Below are 26,902 nucleotides of genomic sequence, written 5' to 3' on the forward strand. Positions count from 1 at the left end.
ATATTTTTCTTGCGTGTGATAAAACACAATTATCAAAGATAAAAATTCCGAATGTCAAGTTTCAAGTTTAAAACCAGAATTTTATTTCACATAAAAACACATATTTTCACAAAAAATTTATGTAAATACATATTTTCAGGAAATGCATTATAAACACATAAACCTTGGAGTTTTTTTAATTAAATATATTTTTTACAAGAACTTTGAAATATTTTAAAACTAAATCAATTATATCACTCAGAAATACGTTATCTTTTTTTAAAGATTCTTGCTTGCTTCATGTTTCTATGGGCTGTGTGGTGTATCCATGATCCATTTTTGTAATAGTGTCGCCTCAAGTTCAGAGAACTGTTAGGCAGCATATCAGTGTTATTATATGAGAATAAATTAACATGGACAAGAAGGAGAGATTTTGGAACACATAATTAGGAATGTTTATTGTTGCTGAAGGTGATTTCATTCCGCGCTTTCTTTGTGAAACACAACGGATAAGAGCTCGGGTATAAACATTTAATTTAAACAAATCTCTCGCCTCTCGCTCATGCCTATGAAGTGAGGAAATACATCTTGTTGTGATTCCCCGTTATCGGACCATAAGCATAAGCTGCGTAGTGTAGACGTGATGACGTCGCTATAGGAAGCTTTTCTCCGACATTGTCAGTCAGTAGCTAGAAACATTTTTTTACGTTACGACGTGTGTATATTAGCCTCTTAAGATGCCTAAAATCAAATCGAGTTTAAGATCGCGTCTACAGCAATATGTAGATGAAATCAAAAACATTTTTATACCGACGGAAAAGTGTTATTTTGCTAACCATGTGGTAAATCAGCAAGTGCAGATCAGAGCTCCCAGGTAACCCAACATTTGTCTGGAAACAAGCACATTGCCGCTGCTTCACGTGTGCATTCACGGCAAAACAGTGGATATAAAAAAATGTGTAAAGTTGCTCAAGTATTGGAGGGTGTGCCTGTAGGTGAAATTGACGGTGTAGGTGTTTGTAACATTCCTCTCTTTAAATATGCATGTCTGACGTCCTGTGATGTGGAAAGATAGTTTTCACAGTATAAGTCGTTGTTCAGAGATAATGGGCATGCATTTGTGATGGAGAATTTGGAAATGATCTTTGTTGTTCACTGCAATTCTCGGACAACTACTAGCAAATTATACCCAAGTGTGATTGGTGTGTACCTAGTTACATCTTTTTTTTTTTCAAGCTAAGTAAGGTATTTTTGTCATATTTAAAAAAAATATTTTCTTTATTTTAGCAAATATTTTCGTACATTTTAGCACATAAAAATAAATATATTTAAATTTTTTATGACATAAAAATCCGCTCCCTACTTATAATGTTATACCAATATGGAATATGGTGCTGCATGTTGGGATCCTTACAGATTAGAACATATTAAGACACTGGAAAAGATTCAAAAAACGGGCTCTCAAGTGTTGTCGGAAAAATTCACCATTAAAATGGGACACACTCAAGGACAGGAGAACGCGAATTCGATTATGCGCACTGTTCAAAACATACAGAGGTGAACCTGCCTGGAGAAAAATAAAAAATAGGTTGCAGCCGCCAAATTACTCTTCAAGGAACGACCACTCATATAAATTGAGGGAAAGAAGACAGAGGACGGACACTGGAAAGTTTTCTTTTCTCAATCGTACTATCAGGGACTGGAATGCTTTACCTGCAGACTTATTAAAGGCTTTACCAAAAACCAAAAACGTATTTAAAAAAAAGGCTTAAGGACTTTACTAATAGACGATAATTATACACAGTATGTAAAGGATGTAAATGATATTTTGTTATTGAAGTGTTGTATCAGTGAAGAATTATGTTGTGTCAGTGAAGTGTGTTGTGTCAGTGAAACGTGTTCCTGTCAGGGAAACTTTATAGTTTATAGTGGCAGTGCAAAGTATTTGAACAGTGAAATGTTTTTGAAGTGTTAGTGAAATCAGGATAGAATCAGTGAAATGTGTCGTAGTTCCATTGCAGTGAGTAAGTTGACAGCGAAATGAGTGTAATGTGGAAAGGTACTTGTGCAGATATGAATATATCATACTCGTGGGTTTTAGTTCGAACTTAGATTTAAGATAAAAATTAGATTTATTTTAAATGTTATTTTAAGTGATCGTGCTTCATTTAATTTAGGATGCTCCTTGTTATTATTCTTATTTTATTATTATTATTATTATTATTATTATAAATTATTGTTAGTATTAATTATTTGTATTAAGTATTGGTATTATTATTAAGTGTATTTTTAATTAACAAGTTTATTATTGTCATTATTGAGTATAATTAGTTACCACTGCCACCGGGTATATACCCATTGCAGTGTGAATAAATACATACATACATAGTGAAGTTGAAGTATCTGTAACCAGAGACCATATAACAAAAAATAAGGATGTATTCCTACATCTAACAGTAATAATATGAAATTGATAAAAGTTTTCTAAGTGCCACGAGATACCAATGGATGACAGTAATTACCGGGCATAGAACAGACATGTATTTATTGCTTCCTTAGTGACCTCTTACAAGGTCAAACGATAGATAATATTAAATTGGCATTATATCTGTCTCTATTGATATAACTGTAACATATCTCCTTTAAGGTAGCCTATATCATGCTCTCATATCCTATCATAATTTGCATTATTCACATTGTGGCCGCATTAATTATCATAATATTGACCAGTTATTGCCAAACAATATGCACTTTTGATAAGTATTTCAAGTTTATGAAAAAATTAGCAGCATATATATTTGCGAGTCATATTCAATACCTCTACAGACTGAAGTTTAACAGACTGACTCTGAAACTCACTAAAATTACTGGCATATTACAGTTCTGTAAGTATAAACAACATCTTTCGAGTTATAATAAATTTAAATAGTTCACTTATTTCGTTACTTCATAAGGTATTAAATATTTTGAATGTTGAAGCTAGATATACAGTGACACTGTTCAGTTTAGGCGCGCGGTTTTCATTTCCCGTCGCCCGCCGCTAGGAGTTTACCTGCGTCCAAGCGGCCACCCGGTCTGCCGGCACTGAAACATTTAGGCGCGATTGTATAAACCATTTAATCTTAGATCAGAGGTTAAATTGATCCTTGTTTCAGCTGAACTTGGAATTTTGTGTTGTACAAAGTCTAATCTGAGATTAATTTGTCTCAAACTAAAGTCAACTTTGACTGAAGAAATTTCTCCGATTAAGTTAGATGATCCAAGTTCAGTTATTTCTTTTCTGTTTGAAATATACGAGTGACAGATTGTGCAAATAAAATATCCATTATTATTAATATTAATAGATATGTTAGGTACATTTATATATATTTCTTTCAATTTCTTGCCTTAGTACACAAACATTCTTATATTTTATAAGGTTCTATTGTGTTCAGCAGTATCAAATAACAACCTATAATTATATTATGTTTATAACAACCATTAATTATTAATGTACTGTATATGATAGGTACATTCATAAATTTTCAATTAACTGTATTATTAAACGAAAATTGTCGTTTTACAAAGCTTTATTATGTTTAGCAGTATCAAACACCATAACGTGATAACAATTTGGAGAACAGTAAACCTTCTTCTTATTGTCTGCCATTATTTAGATTGCACAAAACAAACCAGTGTCTCCAACAGTGTGTACGGAAAGTCGCCAAAAATTAGTTGTAAAGTCGCTAGTTTTCTCATTATCAACAAAGGAAGATTAAATTTTGTCACTATGGGGTGCTAAAAAGGTCGCTAAATCCCTATTTAAGCAATATAAAAGTTAAAAGAAATTGTTGTTGAAAAAGAGTTAAAGTCGCTAGATTGGCAACACAGAACAAAATTGTACAACATGGTCCGCGCATCACATACTTCACCTGTTTATGCGATGTTGCCAAATCCTTTTTACGTGAACTTAGATTGCATTTGAACCTAGGTAATTTGATCGCAGAAAAGTTTTAAACAATAGAAGAAGTGTCTGAACTCGGTTCACTCTTCGATCAAAGTTAATCTTTAGTCAGGGAGTTTTATACAATTGGGCCTCAGTATAGGAATTTGTACTTACCCAGCTCAAAGCAAGTGTTGAAAATGTCCCCTACCAACTGCTATACACTGTTGACACCTTCTTATGAAATTGTTAATTACTTTAAGAAGTTCTGCTTCACTGACTGACTCGATTATAGCCCTTATATAGCCTTTAAGCTTATTTATTTTATTTTTATGTGTCCCCCTCCCATAGATATAAATCACATGGTTTCAAATCTGGACTTCGTGGGGGCCCACAGATATAGTAATAGTATAATATGGGTAATAAGTAGACTTCGTGGAATTGCCACGAGAATCGTAAGGTTTACTGCGCACGCTGTATAGATTGTATGGGAAGGGGGCGTGCAACGGATGGAGTATTCTTCTGATGTAAACACTGAGCTGTATTCTACGGTTACAATAAAACCTGTATCCCGCATTCAAGAAATATAATGAATGATCATTGAAGTAGGAAATGTCTAAAAATTTAAATACACAATGATTTTATAGTGAGATATATTAAGTCTTAAAATTTAATGTAATATACTCACATCATCCTTGAATATGTGCATTGCAGTAAAGAGTTACGTACATTTTGAGCGACTGTAAAGTGAACCTCCTCCGATGGTCATTTAAACAGTTTTTATATTGGAAAAATGTACATTCGACATCGCACGATGTTATAGGTGCATATTTGAAGAACAGAAAGTCACTACTTTTTAGTACACCAACTTCAGACGTCTTGTCGTGACCTGATAGTAGTACATACATAATTTGTAATACGAAGTTGTGAATAGGCAGAATTTTTAGCAATAAGCATAATATTTCTCAACTTACATTTCACTTTTTCTGAAATTAATGAATTGTTATTTTGGATAACGGTTTGTGATACTTTATCCACTATATTAAGGGCTTCTGAGAGTTGTAGTTTAGACGATTCTAACAGGATGATGCTATTGGACACGATTTTAAAATTAGAATAAATGAACAATATCTTTCAATAGCTGTTCAGAAGGCAATGATTTTACAGCTGGAACAGCGGAACTGTCTGTGCTATCCAATTCATCAATTATCTCCATTATTTTTGCCGTAATGTACTGCATAATAATTAACAGCATCCAACCACGTTTCCCAACGGGTCAAGACTGGCTGCGGGGGTAAGGGTATTCCAGGGGAAATTATTCGGAACAGCAACACTCTCATTGTAGTATGTTTGATTAAATTCTTGTCTGCACTGAACAAATGTTAAATTTGGACTATTCCAACCACAGTAATGCAAAGACAAGTGCTTACATAGGTATACATTAGCTGTAACTGCTCTATCTATTTGGACCGGTCACAACTCTTACCATGAACTGCTTATACTACGAAACCGGGAGGTCGCTCACTTCTTCTATACTACCGTACATTGGCAACCTGATTGCATGCTGCGTGTGGCAATTCAACGAAGTCTAATAATAGGGTTTACTGTTCTATTATATTCGTATCCTTGTGCAATTCCTAGTATACTTTCTACTTTCTACCCTTTCAATCGAAAAGAATTCTCATACAAACATTGGTGCTGCCACATTTTGACTATTGCGACATTCTACTAACAGATTTAAATTCTTACTTAGCCCAAAGATTGCAGCGCGTTGATAATGCCTGGATACGTTTCATTTGCAACATCCGAAAATACGACCACATTACACCTTCCCTTGAAACGCTCCAATGGGTAAGATTACAGAACCGAGGATATATCCATTCACTAATTTTCCTAATTCGCATCATCAATACTTCTTCGCCTAACTATCTCTCGGTGCGTTTTAATTTCTTGTCCTCATATTACAGCCTGGGTACTCGTTCTAAAAATGACCCTTTATTATCTATGCCTTGCCTTAAAACAGCTCACTATTCTTCCTCTTTCACAGTATCAGCAATTCGTTTCTGGAACTTCCTACCCAGCTCCCTCAGGAACTGTTGAACGATATTGCAATTTAAAAGTGACCAGTATTCAGGTTTAATTCTCCTCTGTGTGTATATGTGTATATATGTAATTTTCCTCAGTGTTGTATAATTATAATTTACATTTGAATTTGTTATTCTTGTAATTTGTAATATTGGTTCACTTACCGCTTACATATTCATTGAGTGTAACTTCTAGCCTTATATTATTTTGTAATTATTATTTAGTATGTTCGAATTATTTTACTCGACTTGTGCTTGTATAACTATATAAATTTGTATTAATGTTCTTTAAATATTAGTCTGTAAAATTGTATCAGCTTCTTTTGTTTCTGGCTAAGTGGAAGAGAAGGCCTGATGGCCTTAACTTCGCCAGAATAAATAAATACATATTATTATTATTATTATTATTATTATTATTATTATTATTATTATTCTTTTTATTTCTTTTTATAGGCAATTTCTTTTTTTTTATAAGGGTATCTGTAAGGCTCTATTTATCAAGTAGTGGAACATGCTTAATTTAGGTGATTGAGAGTGTCCTGAAGAAGCTGGGAGTTCTACTCGATACCAAATTACATTTTCATAATCAAGTCCAACATATTTATAATCATTCCATTATAATGTTCGGACTTCTAAGGTCTTACAACAGTGGTCGTCAGTACTCGCTGAAATGTGTAACGTGTAAGAAGTGTATCGCAATATGCACCGTCGTGCAGAAGGGAGGAGGAGGAAGCATACCCGCCAGCAGCCAAAGGTGCACGCCAGTGCAATGTCTTATCCGCGGGTAAGAACCGCTAGACCGAGAGTGCACTGTGCTGATGACCGCTGGTTTATAACTTATTCTTTTTCTACTCCTGCTACTCTTGTAATTCTATACTATGCATTAATAAGATCTAAACTTGAATATGCGTCTGTTGCCTGGAATTCTATTACTTGTACTGATTCGATTAAATTGGAAATTGTTCATAGAAAATTTATATTTCTATGTGCTTTTAGGTTGTTACCAAATTCATCTGTTTTCAATTGTGAGCGTACTTGTAAATATTTTAACTTTTCTAGCCTTTATGCTAGACATCTTGAACTTGACTACTTATTCTTTTATAAGGCCTTAAAGAGTGATATTGATTGTGAATCCTTCATAAGCAATGTCTACCTTCGGACCCCTTCGGATGGTTCCAGGCAGGCCTGCACAAGGTTTGCGCTCTCCGAGCCGGCTCACAGCTCATGAGCGGAAAGCAGATATTAGCTGCGCTCTGTTATGAGGTTGAACTGGAAGAAGGGGTGATCTCGTACAAAATGTACACAAAAGAAAGTACTATTACGAGTACTTATGAAATAAATTCCCATTCAGTGTTTTCAAAACTATCTTGGACTATTATTAATTAATAAAGAAATATTTATTTTACAGAAGTAATAGAAATTCTATAGGTACTTAAATGTACAATACCATTTTGTTATATTTTTATTTGTCAGTACATCAAAACGAGGTTTTATGCTGTTGGCAGCTGAAAGGAACAGTAGCCTACTGATCGTGATGAAACATCAGTTACAGACGTTCGATGCTGCCTTTATTAAAGCTGATTATAGAAAACAGTTGCTCACAAATATAAATGTTGAGCCAAACATAGCAATCATTTTCACAACCAGCCTGTGTAGTCGTGGATATTATTGCTAATGTTTAGTATTGTAAAACTCAACCAGGCTAGTAGTATTATTCAAACGATCTTTAGCCCTTAGGTCACATTGAAGATCAATAAGTTCGAGCTGTAAATCGTTAAATGTTAAATGTTATGTTCCGCCTTTTAGATTCCTCCATACTGTACTCTAGCAGTAGGTAAGCAACGTGAAACAGTTACTGAGAATAGGCCTACACACTGCACTCCACTAGATAACTGAGTGGTCATTTCCCTCCCCTCTACCTATAGCAAGTCTATGTCATTCTGACGTATCTTCCTCGCCGTTTCGGCGGTAGAAAGAGCGCGCGCGCTCGTTGAGCGCTGTTTGTGCAGGCCTGGTTTAAGATTAAAATGTATATATATATATATATATATATATATATATATATATATATATATACCTATAAGACGAAATCTCTCTCTCCAGTTGTCAGATGCATGAAAGCTGCCAATTTACATTGTATTAATTCAGATGCGTTTATGTATAGTCTGTTGTTTGGTTATTCTTACATTAAGCATACTCATCAAAATCACATACATTTCAGTTTCATTCGTTTGTGTTGTTTTTGAGCTTTTCTGCATCACATAGTTTGCAGTTATCTATACATTTTGTCATTATTATTTATTTGTATTTGTCTCTAATTTTAAAAATTATTTGTAACTTTTATCTTGTGCTGAGCTGTTATTGGCCCCATGCTGTTGTACAGCACAATAAATATTAGTAAATAAATTCATATTATTACTGAAAGATCTTTCCTCAGTACTGAATTCTGTATTCAAACGAATATAACAAAAATATAAAGAGTAAATAGTCAATTACAAAAGAATCCGGGATAATGTTCCTTACGAGGCTTCTTCAAATATTTCTACTAGATACGTATATCCTCTTCAGTTTGTTGGTGGTCCACTCACTATTTCTTTTTAACTTTGGTACCCTCCCAACCCAAATTCCTCTGATATTCCCCTACCAGGAAGTCTTCTGCCATCAAATAATATGTTTGTGCGAGATCGTGCGTATTTGCTTGGTTTCCGCACAAAACCAATCCGCGGAAAGTCTAAAATTCCACATTCAGTATTCCCAACCTAACACACATGACAATTTTCCTCTTCTTACCGCTTAAGTGACACATTGATTTTACTGCTTTAGGCTTTTAACGAAATTATTTTTTGAGACGTTCAATATAGTAATAATTATAAATTGGAAACTTACCACTGCAATTTCACCTAAATTGCACTGTTAATTATTGTTTTTAAATATTTGAAAAAATTAAGTAAACTCTACAACTCCACTAAAGTTGCTGCATTCGTGATGCAAGTAACATTAAGGAAGCCGTGAAAAAATCGACAAGATTCCAGACTCATCTTACACTGGGGAAAAAAAAAGACAGACGTATATCACGGCCTGCTGGAGTATAGTAAACACAGAAAACATTTTAAAGCAACAATGTTGAAGATAGATATTTTTGTTTTGCAAATTTCCCGTCATTGAACAGAAACCAAGATGGAGATTTCATTGCAACTAATTAGAAATTCCTCTTTTAGGTATGTAATAAACGATCTTCGCACAAAATAATGTACGATACACGAGCGGTATGTTTTCTTTCAATTCTCGGAAATTCAAAAAGCTCAACTACGTTTCGCTTTTTCAAACTTTTCCTCGAACATGAAAACTTCAACATACCGCTCTTGTAACGCATATTACTATTATGTCTTCTTCTGCTTCCATTATTCTTTGTATCTCTGAGTTTATCTTCTCTCTCCTTGGTGTTCTGGAAGACTTTCTTAAGAAATTTTTCCCAACTGTTGTTCATTTATTAACATGCCTCTTGTTAATTGTCTAGGTCTCCTCTCCGCAGGATATTTTATTAAATAATATTCAATGTAATTTATTTACGTGGTACTGATGATGGACTGAATTAAACACACCAATCACGTCTCCCATTATTAATTATTCAGCAATTTTCAAGCTTCATGTTTCTCCCCTTTCAAAACTGGATTCTAAATAGCATAAGTAATTGTTTACAATAGTTCATCTTTTTATTTTCCCCCACTGATAAATAATTAATCACAATCACTTGAAATACCGAGTTCCTTTTTTTCAAAATTAATTTTTACTACGCATTTCTCCTAAATGATTGGCTGCACATGTAATTTGCATCTTCATCCTCTTGTGCTATAACTACCTAACCATCCGCAAAAAATAAGGGATGCAATTATTCTATTTCCGCAATAATAATAAAAATAAAAATAGCAATGTTAATATTAATGACTATTTTACCGTAATTTATAATGTTTCATTTCTAGGTAAAAATAATTGAAGATGATTTACAGAATTTTTTTCGTGAGTCTTCTTACGTCTGCTTGTTTGAAGGTAAGTAGAAATATTACATTTACAATATAAGTAACTCTTGTTTTGTTAGAAGCAAAATATTTGGGCGAATGCCTAACTAGAAGTGTTGATTACAGAAGAGTCTGCTTCATTATGTAAGTAGTTGCAAAATTGCGGAATGGATGTACGAAGATGTAACTATAACCGGGATGAATATCTGCTTTTAGAATAATTTGACTTGAAATCCAAAGATATTGTCATCACGGGATTTAATACTGACATTAGAATATTTATTTACACTAGATATTAATTTTCAATAATATTCCTATATTTCATACACAGAGTGCCTCCGGATGAATGTAAAATACTTCAGGATAATTTAGTTTGAGTCAACTTATATCGATTTAACCTGTACTATGACCGAAATGTAACAGTTCGTAAGTTATTGATGGGAGAACTTTTAAAGGAAGAGGGGCATTATGGACGTATTTCTACGTTTCAAAACATTGTGATATGATAAATTATTGAAAATGCTACATTTTGTGCTGTTACAATCAGTTGATTTCAAAATTAAGTACAAACTCAGTAAGAAAAGAAAATAAATACTCACGACAGAAGACTAAGTTTGTCCTTCTTATGGATTCCATGAATTGTAAATCCATACCAGGTACCGATACTTTTTCTCTTTCTGACCTAAATTAAACACTTGGTAGCTTGTCAATTTCAGATAACATCCGGTAAACACGGGAAAACACACCACTAGCTAGAACTCTTCGTTAGGGAAAAATTCTTCTGTATTCCTCAACAACAGCCAATGCATTGCCATCACGAAATCCATAAACAAAAAGCATATCTGTGTATTCACTATGCGAATACAAACAGTAAATGTCAAGTGAACATATATTCAGTTGTATGTGTTGCGCAGGCGTTGCGGTCTGCAGATGCAACAGTATGCAAAAGATCTGTAATAGGGCTGGGGACGGAGCGGTTCGGTTCGGTTCGGTTCGGTTAGGAGCAGTTACTGTGACGTCATTACTCGGTTGAACCCAGTACAGTACAGAGTACAAATTTGTGGCGGCAGATTTAAAATTTAGATAGATTGTGTCGGTTTTAGAACGTCCTTTGAAAGTGACACCAAGCGTGTTTTAAAAGGTTGTAGTTAAGCGCCTTCGCTTTGCAAATTGACGAGAAAAAAGTGCTTCTCTTCATTGCAAAATAGCGGTTGCAAATTTCATTTGCGTGATTGCAACTATTTGCGGAGTTATTTTGTATGAAAGGCCTATTTAACTCTCAGTGTTGTTATATATGATACACGAAATAAAATTGATAAAATAATTTATAATACTAATAGCTAATGTAATCTTCATCTTACACATCGTAAGATGAAGATTACAATTGTAAAGTTTCTTTCCACCCTTAAGCAGTGCTGACTAAGATCAGACGCTATGGACAGTACTCTATAACAGAGTCGCTAGTATGAAAGGATAATTCCGAGCCTTTGGCGTGAGAGGAACTCGATAGCTCAGTGGTAGAGCGCCTGACCGGAGATAGAAAGAAACTGGTTCCATGAAGCGCTGCCTAAAACACTTAAAAATAACACACAGAATTATTTACTATTACGGAAAGTGGATAAAATAATCAATAAAACGTGGAATCTTATACTGAAGAACATAATGTTTATTTATTTTATAACATTACTAGCCTTCAATACAACCATGTTCTCTTTGGTGAGGAGTAATACTATTGATAAATTAAAGTAATTAGGTAACATAATTCGTAGAAATAAATAGAAATAAAATTATGACTAATGAGGTAACACAAATCCAATAAACACAAATAGAAGAAAAATATAATGTACTTCTTTTTTTTAACATATTTTAATATTAATCAAACACTCTAATATGGTGATGATGATGATGATGATAATAATAAAATAATAATAATAATAATAATAATAATAATAATAATAATAATAACAAGCACACAAACCGATAGAACCGAGTAACTCAACAGTTCTACTCGCTCCGTCCCCAGCTCTAATCTGTAACAACACGTCTAGTACAGAACACCCTTTCGCAAAATGATCCAGTATTCCTCCCCAAGCGTTAGACTTCAGACATAGGTATATCAGGTTAAATCGATGTAGGTTAGCCCAAACTACATTATCCTGAAGTGTTTTACATGCCTCTTGAGGCATTCTGTATATTATTTATACCGTATGGATGAGAATAGCCTAATATGGGATGATGCTTAAGGGATACTAGGACTGAATTTTTGTACAAAGTGGCAACAAATTTCAAATGTTTTTATATAAAAGACGATTTTACACATTTGTGTGCGTTGTTGTTACATAAGGTAGGTGTCCCTGATATGGCCATGCTAAGGTTTGAGAATTTTTCTGGCCGCCATTTTGAAAAAAACGTAAACCACTTTTTTCTTACTCGTTCTCAGTCTAATGGACTTTCTTAAAACAATTCCCTTTCCCCATAAAAGTAGCTTTAATTGTCCAAAAAGTCCCAAATTCCAAAAGTCTACCATATCAGGAACATGTGCACATGATATGGCCACCGTTGTTCCATGTTCTACAAATCGTGATTGTTTTCAGTTTGATAGCGCAGTTGTGCTAAAATTAAATAATTTTGGTGTAAAATGAATAAAAATGACACTTAATAATCTTTTTTATAATTCAAAAGTGTAGTCAAAACAGGTTTTTCCATAAAAATTAAGTTGTTTTTCTTAAAATACAAAATTTTTACGTAATCCCAGCTGTAAGGCATATAAATTTGTCAGGTGAAAAAATAAAGGTGAAATTAACTTGACATGGCCATATCAGGAGCAGGTAAGCTTTCACGAAAATCGTTTGATTATGAACAACTCGTAAAAGATACGCCATCAACTACAATACCAATCAACAGAACATTAAAAACTGAATGGAGTACGATGGTTTTCATGAAACAAGTCTTTGAAAAACATGCATAAAACAAAGGAGACTTACCAGAGAAAAATAAGAAGAGGTCACATGAAAACCGCAAAACAGACAACTGACGCCATATTGCTCAACCTGACTGGATGGAAAACGATCAAATGACATGCCAGGATGCCCTTTCACTGGATGCTGCTGCAATTTAGCGGATTTTTTGGTTAACTAACTCACGATAGGGGGGTGGCCATATCAGGAACATGGCCATAACAGGAACACCCACCTTATTTAGCCTCCATCTGCCATTTATGAAGGTCCGGCGGCCATTTTAAAATGCCGCGTGTAGGGGTTTAAAACGTGCAACGCCCACTTATCCTGAGTTGTAAGTAATACAGTATCTTTCTTTTTCCACTATCATATTCAAATTTTCCTCAGTTTTCGCTGTAGATGCTTGAAAGCATGCCTTCTCCGCCATCTTTTAATAGTTTTAGGAACTAATACCACTGTAATCAACCCAAAATGAAAATGAAATTATAGCAAAATTGCCTAAAGGAAAATTTTGTTTCCAAAAGGAGGCTGGACTAATTTGCAATGCTATGGGAGAGTACAATATGGGATGCAGTGTCATAAAACAGCGCAAGGCCACTCTCAGACAGGAGGAGTTTCCAAGAGTAGGACAAGAGATTGCAGCGAGGTAAAACAAGAGGAGGCTGTAAGGGAGTAAGACGGCAAGGATTAATAATTGGGAAATTTCTCCAGGATATACTAGGTTCAATATAACGTCAGATAATAAATTTAAACTTTAATATTTTTCTCAAAAAATGGGAGTATAAGGGTACAGTACATCAGTTATTCATAGATTTAAAAAAGGCGTATGACTCGGTTAAGACAGACGTTTTATATAATATTCTTATTGAATTTGGTATTCCCAAGAAACTAGTTCGATTAATTAAAATGTGTCTTAGTGAAACTTACAGCAGAGTCCGTATTGACCAGTTTCTATCTGATGCTTTTCCAATTCACTGCGGGCTAAAGCAAGGAGATGAACTAATCACCTTTACTTTTTAACTTCGCTCTAGAATATGCCATTAGGAAAGTTCAGGATAACACAGAGGGTTTGGAATTGAACGGGTTACATCAGCTTCTTGTCTATGCGGATGACGTGAATATGTTAGGAGAAAATCCACAAACGATTAGGGAAAACGCGGAAATTCTAGTTGAAGCAAGTAAAGCGATAGGGTTGGAAGTAAATCCCGAAAAGACAAAGTATATGATTATGTCTCGTGACGGGAATATTGTACGAAATGGAAATATAAAAATTGGAGATTTATCCTTCGAAGAGGTGAAAAATTCAAATATCTTGGAGCAACAGTAACAAATATAAATGACACTCGGGACGAATTTAAACGCAGAATAAATATGGGAAATGCCTATTATTATTCCGTTGACAAGCTTTTGTCATCTAGTCTACTGTCAAAAAATCTGAAAGTTAGAATTTATAAAGCAGTTATATTACCGGTTGTTCTGTATGGCTGTGAAACTTCGACTCTCACTTTGAGAGAGGGACAGAGATTAAGGGTGTTTGAGACCGCTTGTCTTAGGACAATATATTTGGGGCTAAGAGGGATGAAATTACAGGAGAATGGAGAAAGTTACACAACGCAGAGCTGCAAGCATTGTATACTTCACCTGACATAATTAGGAACATTAAATCCAGACGTTTGAGATGGGCAGAGCATGTAGCACGTATGGGCGAATCCAGAAATGCATATAGAGTGTTAGTTGGGAGGCCGGAGGGAAAAAGACCTTTGGGTAGGCCGAGACGTAGGTGGGAAGACAATATTAAAATGGATTTGAGGGAGGTAGGATATGATGGTAGAGACTGGATTAATCTTGCTCAGGATAGGGACCAATGGCGGGCTTATGTGAGGGTGGCAATGAACCTAAGGGTTCCTTAAAAGCCAGTAAGTAATATTTTTCTCAAATTACTTGAGCGCCTATTTAAATTTAGTGACTTTCCGGCTGTTATCTTCTTTTCACTACTGGCGACACTTCCTAGAATACATACATTGCTGATATCACGACACTTAGTCATTTTGTAAGAATGGAGTTGGCACAACTTTAGGCCTACATGTTTTAGAGGCAAGGCACTGTAACAAACTAAATAAACTAATTCGTTATCGTGTGCGAATTTCATGTCGAGGTTATAACATAACGTAATACATTTCAGAATAGTATATTATGCAAGGAGTCTATAATAGTAGTAATTAAGACGCGAGTATGTTCACGAAACGAGCGTGAGTGAGTTGTGAGTTTTTACAAATATCTTACCTTGTTGCTTTACTGATAATGAAATGGTGACCATGAGTGTGTTTTCAGCGACTATTGCAACACATGACAGTTACGGAAAATGAGTATATTTCTAGCGTGTTCCCACTATTGCAACAGATAGCAGGAACGGAACATTTTTAAGCAGTATTTATTGATTATTTTGTAGGACTTTAGTTTGGAAATTTTAACCTCAAAGCAACACAAATATTAAAACACAGGAAAAACTCAATTCATTAGAAAATTAAAATTCATATCAACATATTTTATTTTATTTCATTTTAAATACATGTTTTTGAAGTGAAATTTATCTGGGGAATGGCTCCCAGTGGAATGTTTGAAGTTCGGTTATTCTTTATTTTGAAATCTATGTCACGTTCAAAACTCGCACCTAACATTTTGTATTGCTGCTTGCAAGGCTTGCGTGTTGTTACGCGTATGATATTTATCAACATCGCATATGCTTAGTTGGAAATCGATAGTTAGAATAACATATTGAATAGCAGAACTTCCTTATATGTTATTAGGGCACAGTGACGTCACAAGTAATGAGCGTATTATAGTATGCCCGAATAGAAATTTAATTATTATTCAGCCAGTTGTATCTAAAATTGGTGTTTTCATCACATAATACAACTGTCAATTAGGGGAGAGTCGGGTAGTATCGGACATCGGGTAATATCGGACAGTGAGTTTCTTTCATCTACCACACGATGATAGTACCTGATTGACATGATTACGTTTCTGTGATGTCGCATAGAGAAACGTAACCATGTCATTCAGGTACTACCATATGCTGGTAGATGAAAGAAACGCACTGTCCGATATTACCCGATGTCCGATACTACCCGACTCTCCCCTAAGTTCTCCAAAAACTATTGTAACTTTTCATTTAGCCTACTGAATGCATAAAAAGTTTGCAACCACACAAACAAGAAAAGCAATATCTCACAGTGATGTAGATACTAAAATGCCCATTTCCGGTCATGGATCCCTGGATGGAAAATCTTCACCATATCACTCTCCACATCTCCCCAGAGTTTTAAAAAGTTTTTTAGTTGTACGCTGTATACTTAGCAGGGAAACGATACGATGTCAGGATATCTTGGAACATTTTTTTCAAAGTTCAAATATTATTAGTACGGAAAAATAAATCGTATATGATATGATATATTTATTTCTATAACTCTTATTAGGTAATGGGTCGCCACCACATCTCTGTATTCGTGTTCCCCATTACCTTCTAATTACAATAACACATACAAACTTTCATTGACATGTGCAGTCATCTTATTTTACCTTTGTTACCTCTATTACTATTACATACTCTCAATTTGCTTTCTAACCTCTCACCTTAAAATTTTCTCTTCTTTCTAATGAACACCTCACCACTTTTATTGTTTACTTATATTGAAGTACTTCCTATTGTCTAACATTTCCCTAATTTTGTACTAACTTTTATTAACACTATTTAATCATACTTATTCACTTTCCTCTCTAACTTACAATCAGTTCTACCTCTCCTCACTTCTGTCATCACTCTTATCCCCTATTTCTACATTAGACACTGAATCACATGTTTATTTTGTTAATTGTTCCCTTTCACCCCGATAAATTTTCCGTTTGCCACTATTTTTGTAAGTCAACTCAACCTTCATTTGTAAACTTACATTGAAATACTTACTGTCTTCCTATCATTTCAATTTCTCTGATTGTACGCTAACTTAGTCGACACTCCAATATTAGCAACATTTCACTACCAATTACTATTAACAAACACTTCTAATTTTCTCTAGTCACTTCTTTTATCAACTATTGTTTCTCTGGACACTAATTCACTTGAATAATTTCGAGGGAAAAATTGTTCCGAAGCCGGGTATCGAACCCGGGACCTTTGGTTTAACGTACCAACGCTCTACCACTGAGCTACTCGGGAACTCTAACCGACACCGATCCAATTTTTCCTCTATATCCACAGACCTCAAAGTGGGCTGACAACCGTCAAGCAACCAACTTCGAGTGCACACTAACTCCGTGTGACTTAAATTGTGGTTTTCTGTTAACGAACAGTGACGTGTATTGAGGATGCACGCATGGGCCGTTGAAATGAATAATGTTTTTTTTTATTTGACTTATTTTACATTAAATTGTAATTGTATATATTTGACCATGTCTATGCATACATTATGCCATCGACAATAAAGTTCTATCTATCTATCTATCTATCTATCTATCTATCTATCTATCTATCTATCTATCTATCTATCTATCTATCTATCTATCTATCTATCTATCTATCTATCTATCTATCTATCTATCTATCTATCTATCTATCTATCTATCTATCTATCTATCTATCTATCTATCTATCTATCTATCTATCTATCTATCTATCTATCTATCTATCTATCTATCTATCTATCTATCTATCTATCTATCTATCTATCTATCTATCTATCTATCTATCTATCTATCTATCTATCTATCTATCTATCTATCTATCTATCTATCTATCTATCTATCTATCTATCTATCTATCTATCTATCTATCTATCTATCTATCTATCTATCTATCTATCTATCTATCTATCTATCTATCTATCTATCTATCTATCTATCTATCTATCTATCTATCTATCTATCTATCTATCTATCTATCTATCTATCTATCTATCTATCTATCTATCTATCTATCTATCTATCTATCTATCTATCTATCTATCTATCTATCTATCTATCTATCTATCTATCTATCTATCTATCTATCTATCTATCTATCTATCTATCTATCTATCTATCTATCTATCTATCTATCTATCTATCTATCTATCTATCTATCTATCTATCTATCTATCTATCTATCTATCTATCTATCTATCTATCTATCTATCTATCTATCTATCTATCTATCTATCTATCTATCTATCTATCTATCTATCTATCTATCTATCTATCTATCTATCTATCTATCTATCTATCTATCTATCTATCTATCTATCTATCTATCTATCTATCTATCTATCTATCTATCTATCTATCTATCTATCTATCTATCTATCTATCTATCTATCTATCTATCTATCTATCTATCTATCTATCTATCTATCTATCTATCTATCTATCTATCTATCTATCTATCTATCTATCTATCTATCTATCTATCTATCTATCTATCTATCTATCTATCTATCTATCTATCTATCTATCTATCTATCTATCTATCTATCTATCTATCTATCTATCTATCTATCTATCTATCTATCTATCTATCTATCTATCTATCTATTATGTAAATCAAGATTTTCAGGTATAACTCCCTGTAAAGTTGATTTGAATAATTTCGAGGGAAAAATTGTTCCGGAGCCGGGTATCGAACCCGGGACCTTTGGTTTAACGTACCAACGCTCTACCGCTGAGCTACTCGGGAACTCTAACCGACACCGATCCAACTTTTCCTCTATATCCACAGACCTCAAAGTGGGCTGACAACCGTCAAGCAACCAACTTCGAGTGCACACTAACTACGTGTGACTTAAATTGTGGTTTTCTGTTACCGAACAGTGACGTGTATTGAGGATGCACGCATGGGCCGTTGAAATGAATAATGTTTTTTTTTAATTGACTTATTTTACATTAAATTGTAATTGTACATATTTGACCATGTCTATGCATACATTATGCCATCGACAATAAAGTTCTATCTATCTATCTATCTATCTATCTATCTATCTATCTATCTATCTATCTATCTATCTATCTATCTATCTATCTATCTATCTATCTATCTATCTATCTATCTATCTATCTATCTATCTATCTATCTATCTATCTATCTATCTATCTATCTATCTATCTATCTATCTATCTATCTATCTATCTATCTATCTATCTATCTATCTATCTATCTATCTATCTATCTATCTATCTATCTATCTATCTATCTATCTATCTATCTATCTATCTATCTATCTATCTATCTATCTATCTATCTATCTATCTATCTATCTATCTATCTATCTATCTATCTATCTATCTATCTATCTATCTATCTATCTATCTATCTATCTATCTATCTATCTATCTATCTATCTATCTATCTATCTATCTATCTATCTATCTATCTATCTATCTATCTATCTATCTATCTATCTATCTATCTATCTATCTATCTATCTATCTATCTATCTATCTATCTATCTATCTATCTATCTATCTATCTATCTACCTACCTACCTACCTACCTACCTACCTACCTACCTACCTACCTACCTACCTACCTACCTACCTACCTACCTACCTACCTACCTACCTACCTACCTACCTACCTACCTACCTATCTATCTATCTATCTATTATGCAAATCAAGATTTTCAGGTATAACTCCCTGTAAAGTTGATTTGAATAATTTCGAGGGAAAAATTGTTCCAGAGCCGGGTATCGAACCCGGGACCTTTGGTTTAACGTACCAACGCTCTACCGCTGAGCTACTCGGGAACTCTAACCGACACGGATCCAATTTTTCCTCTATATCCACAGACCTCAAAGTGGGCTGACAACCGTCAAGCAACCAACTTCGAGTGCACACCAACTCCGTGTGACTTGAATTGTGGTTTTCTGTTAACGAACAGTGACGTGTATTGAGGATGCACGCATGGGCCGTTGAAATGAATAATGTTTTTTTTAATTGACTTATTTTACATTAAATTGTAATTGTACATATTTGACCATGTCTATGCATACATTATGCCATCGACAATAAAGTTCTATCTATCTATCTATCTATCTATCTATCTATCTATCTATCTATCTATCTATCTATCTATCTATCTATCTATCTATCTATCTATCTATCTATTATGCAAATCAAGATTTTCAGGTATAACTCCCTGTAAAGTTGATTTGAATAATTTCGAGGGAAAAATTGTTCCGGAGCCTGGTATCGAACCCGGGACCTTTGGTTTAACGTACCAACGCTCTACCACTGAGCTACTCGGGAACTCTAACCGACACCGATCCAATTTTTCCTCTATATCCACAGACCTCAAAGTGGGCTGACAACCGTCAAGCAACCAACTTCGAGTACACACTAACTCCGTGTGACTTAAATTGTGGTTTTCTGTTAACGAACAGTGACGTGTATTATGCAAATCAAGATTTTCAGGTATAACTCCCTGTAAAGTTGATTTGAATAATTTGAATAATTGGATCGGTGTCGGTTAGAGTTCCCGAGTAGCTCAGTGGTAGAGCGTTGGTACGTTAAACCAAAGGTCCCGGGTTCGATACCCGGCTCCGGAACAATTTTTCCCTCGAAATTATTCAAATCAACTTTACAGGGAGTAATACCTGAAAATATTGATTTGCACCAATTCACTTATTCGTTCATACATTCTCCCTCCGATTTTTTTTGATAGTTACTCTTACTCCTTGAACACTCACTTAATTGTTTCTATGTCTTTTGCCACACTTTTATCACTCCACCCCCCTTAAGCACCAATTTAGACTGTAGTTATGCGGTTCCTTATTTCCTTCCTTTCCCTCACCAGTAGATGGACTACCCAAATCTTCTTTACTTCCCCTCTTTGTCGGCTCCGGACGTCTTGCTTGTTATTCTTAACCACCTTCTTGATCTGTTTTCTATGACCTACTGTTCCCGCTGTCAGCTGATTCGTCATCTTATCCCTTCCTCTATTGTCAGCAGTCTTCAGTTGCTTGCATGGTGACGATGGACTTATTTGCGACCCCGCGTCTCTGCTTTCAATGACGTCATACGTGTCTGCTTCCAGTCTTCCTGAACTTGCTGTTTCAGACATTCCTTGTGTGGTTACTGCCCTCGCTTCGGATTGTCCTGAGCTAACTGAATCCCTTCTTGAAACTTCTGCCACACTTCCTTGGCTACTAATCTCACTTCTTCCGCCCATTTGCTTGTTTATAATCTTCCTCATTTTCATTTTCGTAAATCGTATATAACAACATTAATTCTGTGTTAAATTACAGAGACAATCTTAAATTCTGTATTCCATTTTTAAATATATCCATTTTTAAATATACTTTCTTTTCAGGATAATATCTTGGCGCAGGAGACTTCGACTGAAAGTAAGTTACGTGAAGATTGTTTTTCTGTTCGAGGACCGATAGAATAAATGTAACGAACTAAAGAATCTAGTTAGTTCATTTCCCAACCTCATTTCAGAGTATATAATTAATTAAGTACCGGTACGTCATTACATCAATTACCTAAGCTACTGCATATGTTGATGTATAAATAATTATTTGATTGATTTAATTTCTTCCTGTAACCACTGCAGGCTGGCATCGACAAAGAGTACCATGATACAATAGAGTAAATGCCTTGAGGCTTAGTGATAAATTGTTGTTAGAGTGAAAAATAAACAATTTGAATTATATTGGAAAAAAACACACACACACACACACACACACACACACACACACACACACACACACACACACACACACACACACACACACACACACACACACACACACACACACACACACACACACACACACACACACACACACACACACACACACACACACACACACACACACACACACACACACACACACACACACACACACACACACACACACACACACACACACACACACACACACACACACACACACACACACACACACACACACACACACACACACACACACACACACACACACACACACACACACACACACACACACACACACACACACACACACACACACACACACACACACACACACACACACACACACACACACACACACACACACACACACACACACACACACACACACACACACACACACACACACACACACACACACACACACACACACACACACACACACACACACACACACACACACACACACACACACACACACACACACACACACACACACACACACACACACACACACACACACACACACACACACACACACACACACACACACACACACACACACACACACACACACACACACACACACACACACACACACACACACACACACACACACACACACACACACACACACACACACACACACACACACACACACACACACACACACACACACACACACACACACACACACACACACACACACACACACACACACACACACACACACACACACACACACACACACACACACACACACACACACACACACACACACACACACACACACACACACACACACACACACACACACACACACACACACACACACACACACACACACACACACACACACACACACACACACACACACACACACACACACACACACACACACACACACACACACACACACACACACACACACACACACACACACACACACACACACACACACACACACACACACACACACACACACACACACACACACACACACACACACACACACACACACACACACACACACACACACACACACACACACACACACACACACACACACACACACACACACACACACACACACACACACACACACACACACACACACACACACACACACACACACACACACACACACACACACACACACACACACACACACACACACACACACACACACACACACACACACACACACACACACACACACACACACACACACACACACACACACACACACACACACACACACACACACACACACACACACACACACACACACACACACACACACACACACACACACACACACACACACACACACACACACACACACACACACACACACACACACACACACACACACACACACACACACACACACACACACACACACACACACACACACACACACACACACACACACACACACACACACACACACACACACCCACCCACCCACCCACCCACCCACCCACCCACCCACCCACCCACCCACCCACCCACCCACCCACCCACCCACCCACCCACCCACCCACCCACCCACCCACCCACCCACCCACCCACCCACCCCCACCCCCACCCCCACCCCCACCCCCACCCCCACACACACCCACCCACCCACCCACCCACCCACCCACCCACCCACCCACCCACCCACCCACCCACCCACCCACCCACCCACCCACCCACCCACCCACCCACCCACACACACACACACACACACACACACACACACACACACACACACACACACACACACACACACACACACACACACACACGTGTAATATATTCTGGTATACTTAAATTTAATAATTATTATAGGCTTAAACTGTCAACGGAAACAAACCATTAAATGTTTCAAACGTAAGAAATCGCTGACAGTTTTTAAGTTAGATTCCACTCCAAGTAGCCCACAGCTTGTAAAATATATTCGGGATTACAGAAATGCTTCATTACCTTTATATGAAAATCTTTTTGTTTCTAAATAATCTGGACACTAAAAGTAGTTAATACAAGAAATACTTCAGGATCATTACTAGTACCTAGTTATTAACCTTCCCCGCTCGAATGAGTCCATTTGCAATCACTAGTATTTCTGTAATCTTTGACGCATATTATTTGCCTCAAGATTATATTTGATATCCTCAGAACTATTTTCGTTCTTTACCGATAGAGTGCAGCACCCGACAATTCCTGGGCCAGGTTTTATTAGGAAGAGAATTGTTTTGTTTACATGTTTCCCAATGGTGTCACTATGACCTTATTCAACAACTAGCCGTACCCGTGCGCTCCGCTACACCCGTTAGAAATAAATATAAAGTAATTACATAATTAAAATAGGACATTTGACCCAGGGAACATTCGTGTTTGATATAAGTATAAATCGTTTATTATGTTACTTAATTTAAATTGTATTTGCATAATTCAAATGCGATCATTTTTATCCCGAGACCACTCATTTAGTCATAAAAATTATTTTAGGAAATACAGGAAACGAATGTACAGAATAGCCTATCAAATTTTCTGTGCATAAGAAGCTATTTTAATCTTACCTGTCCTCGATTCACTCAGAAGTTACTGTAATAACATTATAGCATTATGTCCAACTAGAGAAACTACACTTTCCAATGGTGAATTAATAATTAATTATACAAATCGGTTAATTTAGCTTCTGATATCACTTCATACAAACACAGAAACATTATCTGTAGGCTATCTTTCATAGCTTTGGATTGTTGCAGTCCAAGGCCCCTTATAGACGAAGTCATTTGTTTTTTAATTCATTACACCGCCTTAGATGGCAGTTATTTTAATTTTAAAACTCATTTATCTCATTAAATATCAGTCCTATCAAAATTTTTCAAGGAATAAAACTTATCGGAAATTATTTTTAAAGAAACTGTTGTTATGTAACATGTTTCACAAAAATCAATAATAAGCGAGATATTTCGATTTATTTAATTCAGGCCCCCTTTCAACCCCCTTTTAAATAATGTATTTTGAATGCCATATAGCCTAAAATCTAAGTTACAACGAACTTAATTTATATTCCAATTTTCATCGAAATCCGTTCATCCATTATCGCGTGAAAAGGTAACAAACATACATACAGACAGACAGACAGACAGACAAACAAACAAAAATTTCAAAAAAGCGATTTTCGGCTTCAGGGTGGTTAATTGTGTATGTTAGGACCAATTATTTTTGGAAAATCGAAAATTACCAGAAAAATTTCGGCTACAGATTTATTATTAGTATAGATCAATAAATTAATTCAGGTCAGAAAGAGTTAAACAGAAATGCATTTAGATATATTAAATAAACTATTTATTTGCTGTACCGAGTCATTTAAAATAAAATTGTGTTCATTCTTTACTTACGAACTATTAGACAAAATTACGTATTATGTTAGTTACCACCAAATAATACATTTCATAAAAAAATTAACCTACATAATAGGCGTAAGAGAGATTCATCTGTGCTTACTTACTTACTTACAAATGGCTTTTAAGGAACCCGAAGGTTCATTGCCGCCCTCACATAAGCCCGCCATCGGTCCCTATCCTGTGCAAGATTAATCCAGTCTCTATCATCATATCCCACCTCCCTCAAATCCATTTCAATATTATCCTCCCATCTACGTCTTGGCCTCCCTAAAGGTCTTTTTCCCTCCGGTCTCCTAACTAACACTCTATATGCATTTCTGGATTCGCCCATACGTGCTACATGCCCTGCCCATCTGAAACGTCTGGATTTTATGTTCCTAATTATGTCAGGTGAAGAATACAATGCGTGCAGTTCTGTGTTGTGTAACTTTCTCCATTGTCCTGTAACTTCATCCCTCTTAGCCCCAAATATTTTCCTAAGCACCTTATTCTCAAACACCCTTAACCTATGTTCCTCTCTCAAAGTGAGAGTCCAAGTTTCACAACAGTACAAAACAACCGGTAATATAACTGTTTCATAAATTCTAACTTTCAGATTTTTGAACAGCAGACAGGATGATAAGAGCTTCTCAACCGAATAATAACAGGCATTTCCCATATTTATTCTGCGTTTAATTTCCTCCCGAGTGTCATTTATATTTGTTGCTCCAAGATATTTGAATTTTTCCACCTCTTCGAAGGATAAATCTCCAATTTTTATATTTCCATTTCGTACAATATTCTGGTCACGAGACATAATCATATACTTAGTCTTTTCGGGATTTACTTCCAAACTGATCGCTTTACTTGCTTCATGTAAAATTTCCGTGTTTTCCCTAATCGTTTGTGTATTTTCTCCTAACATATTCACGTCATCCGCATAGACAAGAAGCTGATGTAACTCGTTCAATTCCAAACCCTGCCTGTTATCCTGAACTTTCCTAATGGCATATTCTAAAGCGAAGTTAAAAAGTAAAGGTGATAGTTCATCTCCCTGCTTTAGCCCGCAGTGAATTGGAAAAACATCAGATAGAAACTGACCTATACGGACTCTGCTGTATGTTTCACTGAGACACATTTTAATTAATCGAACTAGTTTCTTGGGAATACCAAATTCAATAAGAATATCATATAATACTTCACTCTTAACCGAGTCATATACCTTTTTGAAATCTATGAATAACTGATGTACTGTACCCTTATACTCCCATTTTTTCTCTATTACCTGACGAATACAAAAAATCTGATCAATAGTCGATCTATTACGCCGAAAACCGCACTGCTGATCCCCAATAATTTCATGTACGTACGGAGTTAATCTTCTCAAAAGAATATTGGACAAAATTTTGTACGACGTCAACAAAAGCGATATTCCTCGAAAGATACCACAGCTGGTTTTGTCCCCCTTTTTAAAAATAGGTACAATTAAGGACTCCTTCCATTGTTCTGGTACAATTTCCTTTTCCCAAATAGCAAGTACAAGTTTATAAATTTCGCTATATAATGCACATCCACCCTCTTGTATGAATTCTGTTGGAATTTTATCGATATCTGGAGACTTGTACTTTTTCAGATTTTCTATCGCAATTTCGACTTCTGAAAGCGTGGGTTCGGGTATAAATGGCTCAGCAGTTTGTATTTCAATTTCGTTCTGATCATTTCTATTTGGCCTATGTACATTTGCGCAAATAGTTTTTCCATCTGTTTAGGATTGATGGAGAGTCTGCAAGCAAGTCACCATTCTCATCCTTGATCACGTTTACCCTTGGCTGATATCCGTTCTTAAATTCCTTTATACC

At 35.7% G+C, this 26,902-nt stretch overlaps 1 protein-coding gene across 1 annotated transcript in view; it reads left to right on the top strand.

Annotated features, from left to right (window-relative positions):
• Positions 1 to 2,755: 2,755 nt before the first annotated feature.
• LOC138709523 (uncharacterized) overlaps positions 2,756 to 26,902 on the top strand; it is a 32,026-nt gene continuing 7,879 nt past the window's right edge. Inside the window, exons 1-3 of the mRNA XM_069840350.1 lie at positions 2,756 to 2,864; positions 9,966 to 10,032; positions 21,298 to 21,331. Coding sequence (XP_069696451.1) covers positions 9,982 to 10,032; positions 21,298 to 21,331 — 85 coding nt within the window. The 5' untranslated portion in view covers positions 2,756 to 2,864; positions 9,966 to 9,981. The remainder of the gene's footprint in view (positions 2,865 to 9,965; positions 10,033 to 21,297; positions 21,332 to 26,902) is intronic.

Source organism: Periplaneta americana, chromosome 1, assembly GCF_040183065.1.
Source record: "Periplaneta americana isolate PAMFEO1 chromosome 1, P.americana_PAMFEO1_priV1, whole genome shotgun sequence".
Lineage (NCBI taxonomy): Eukaryota > Metazoa > Arthropoda > Insecta > Blattodea > Blattidae > Periplaneta > Periplaneta americana.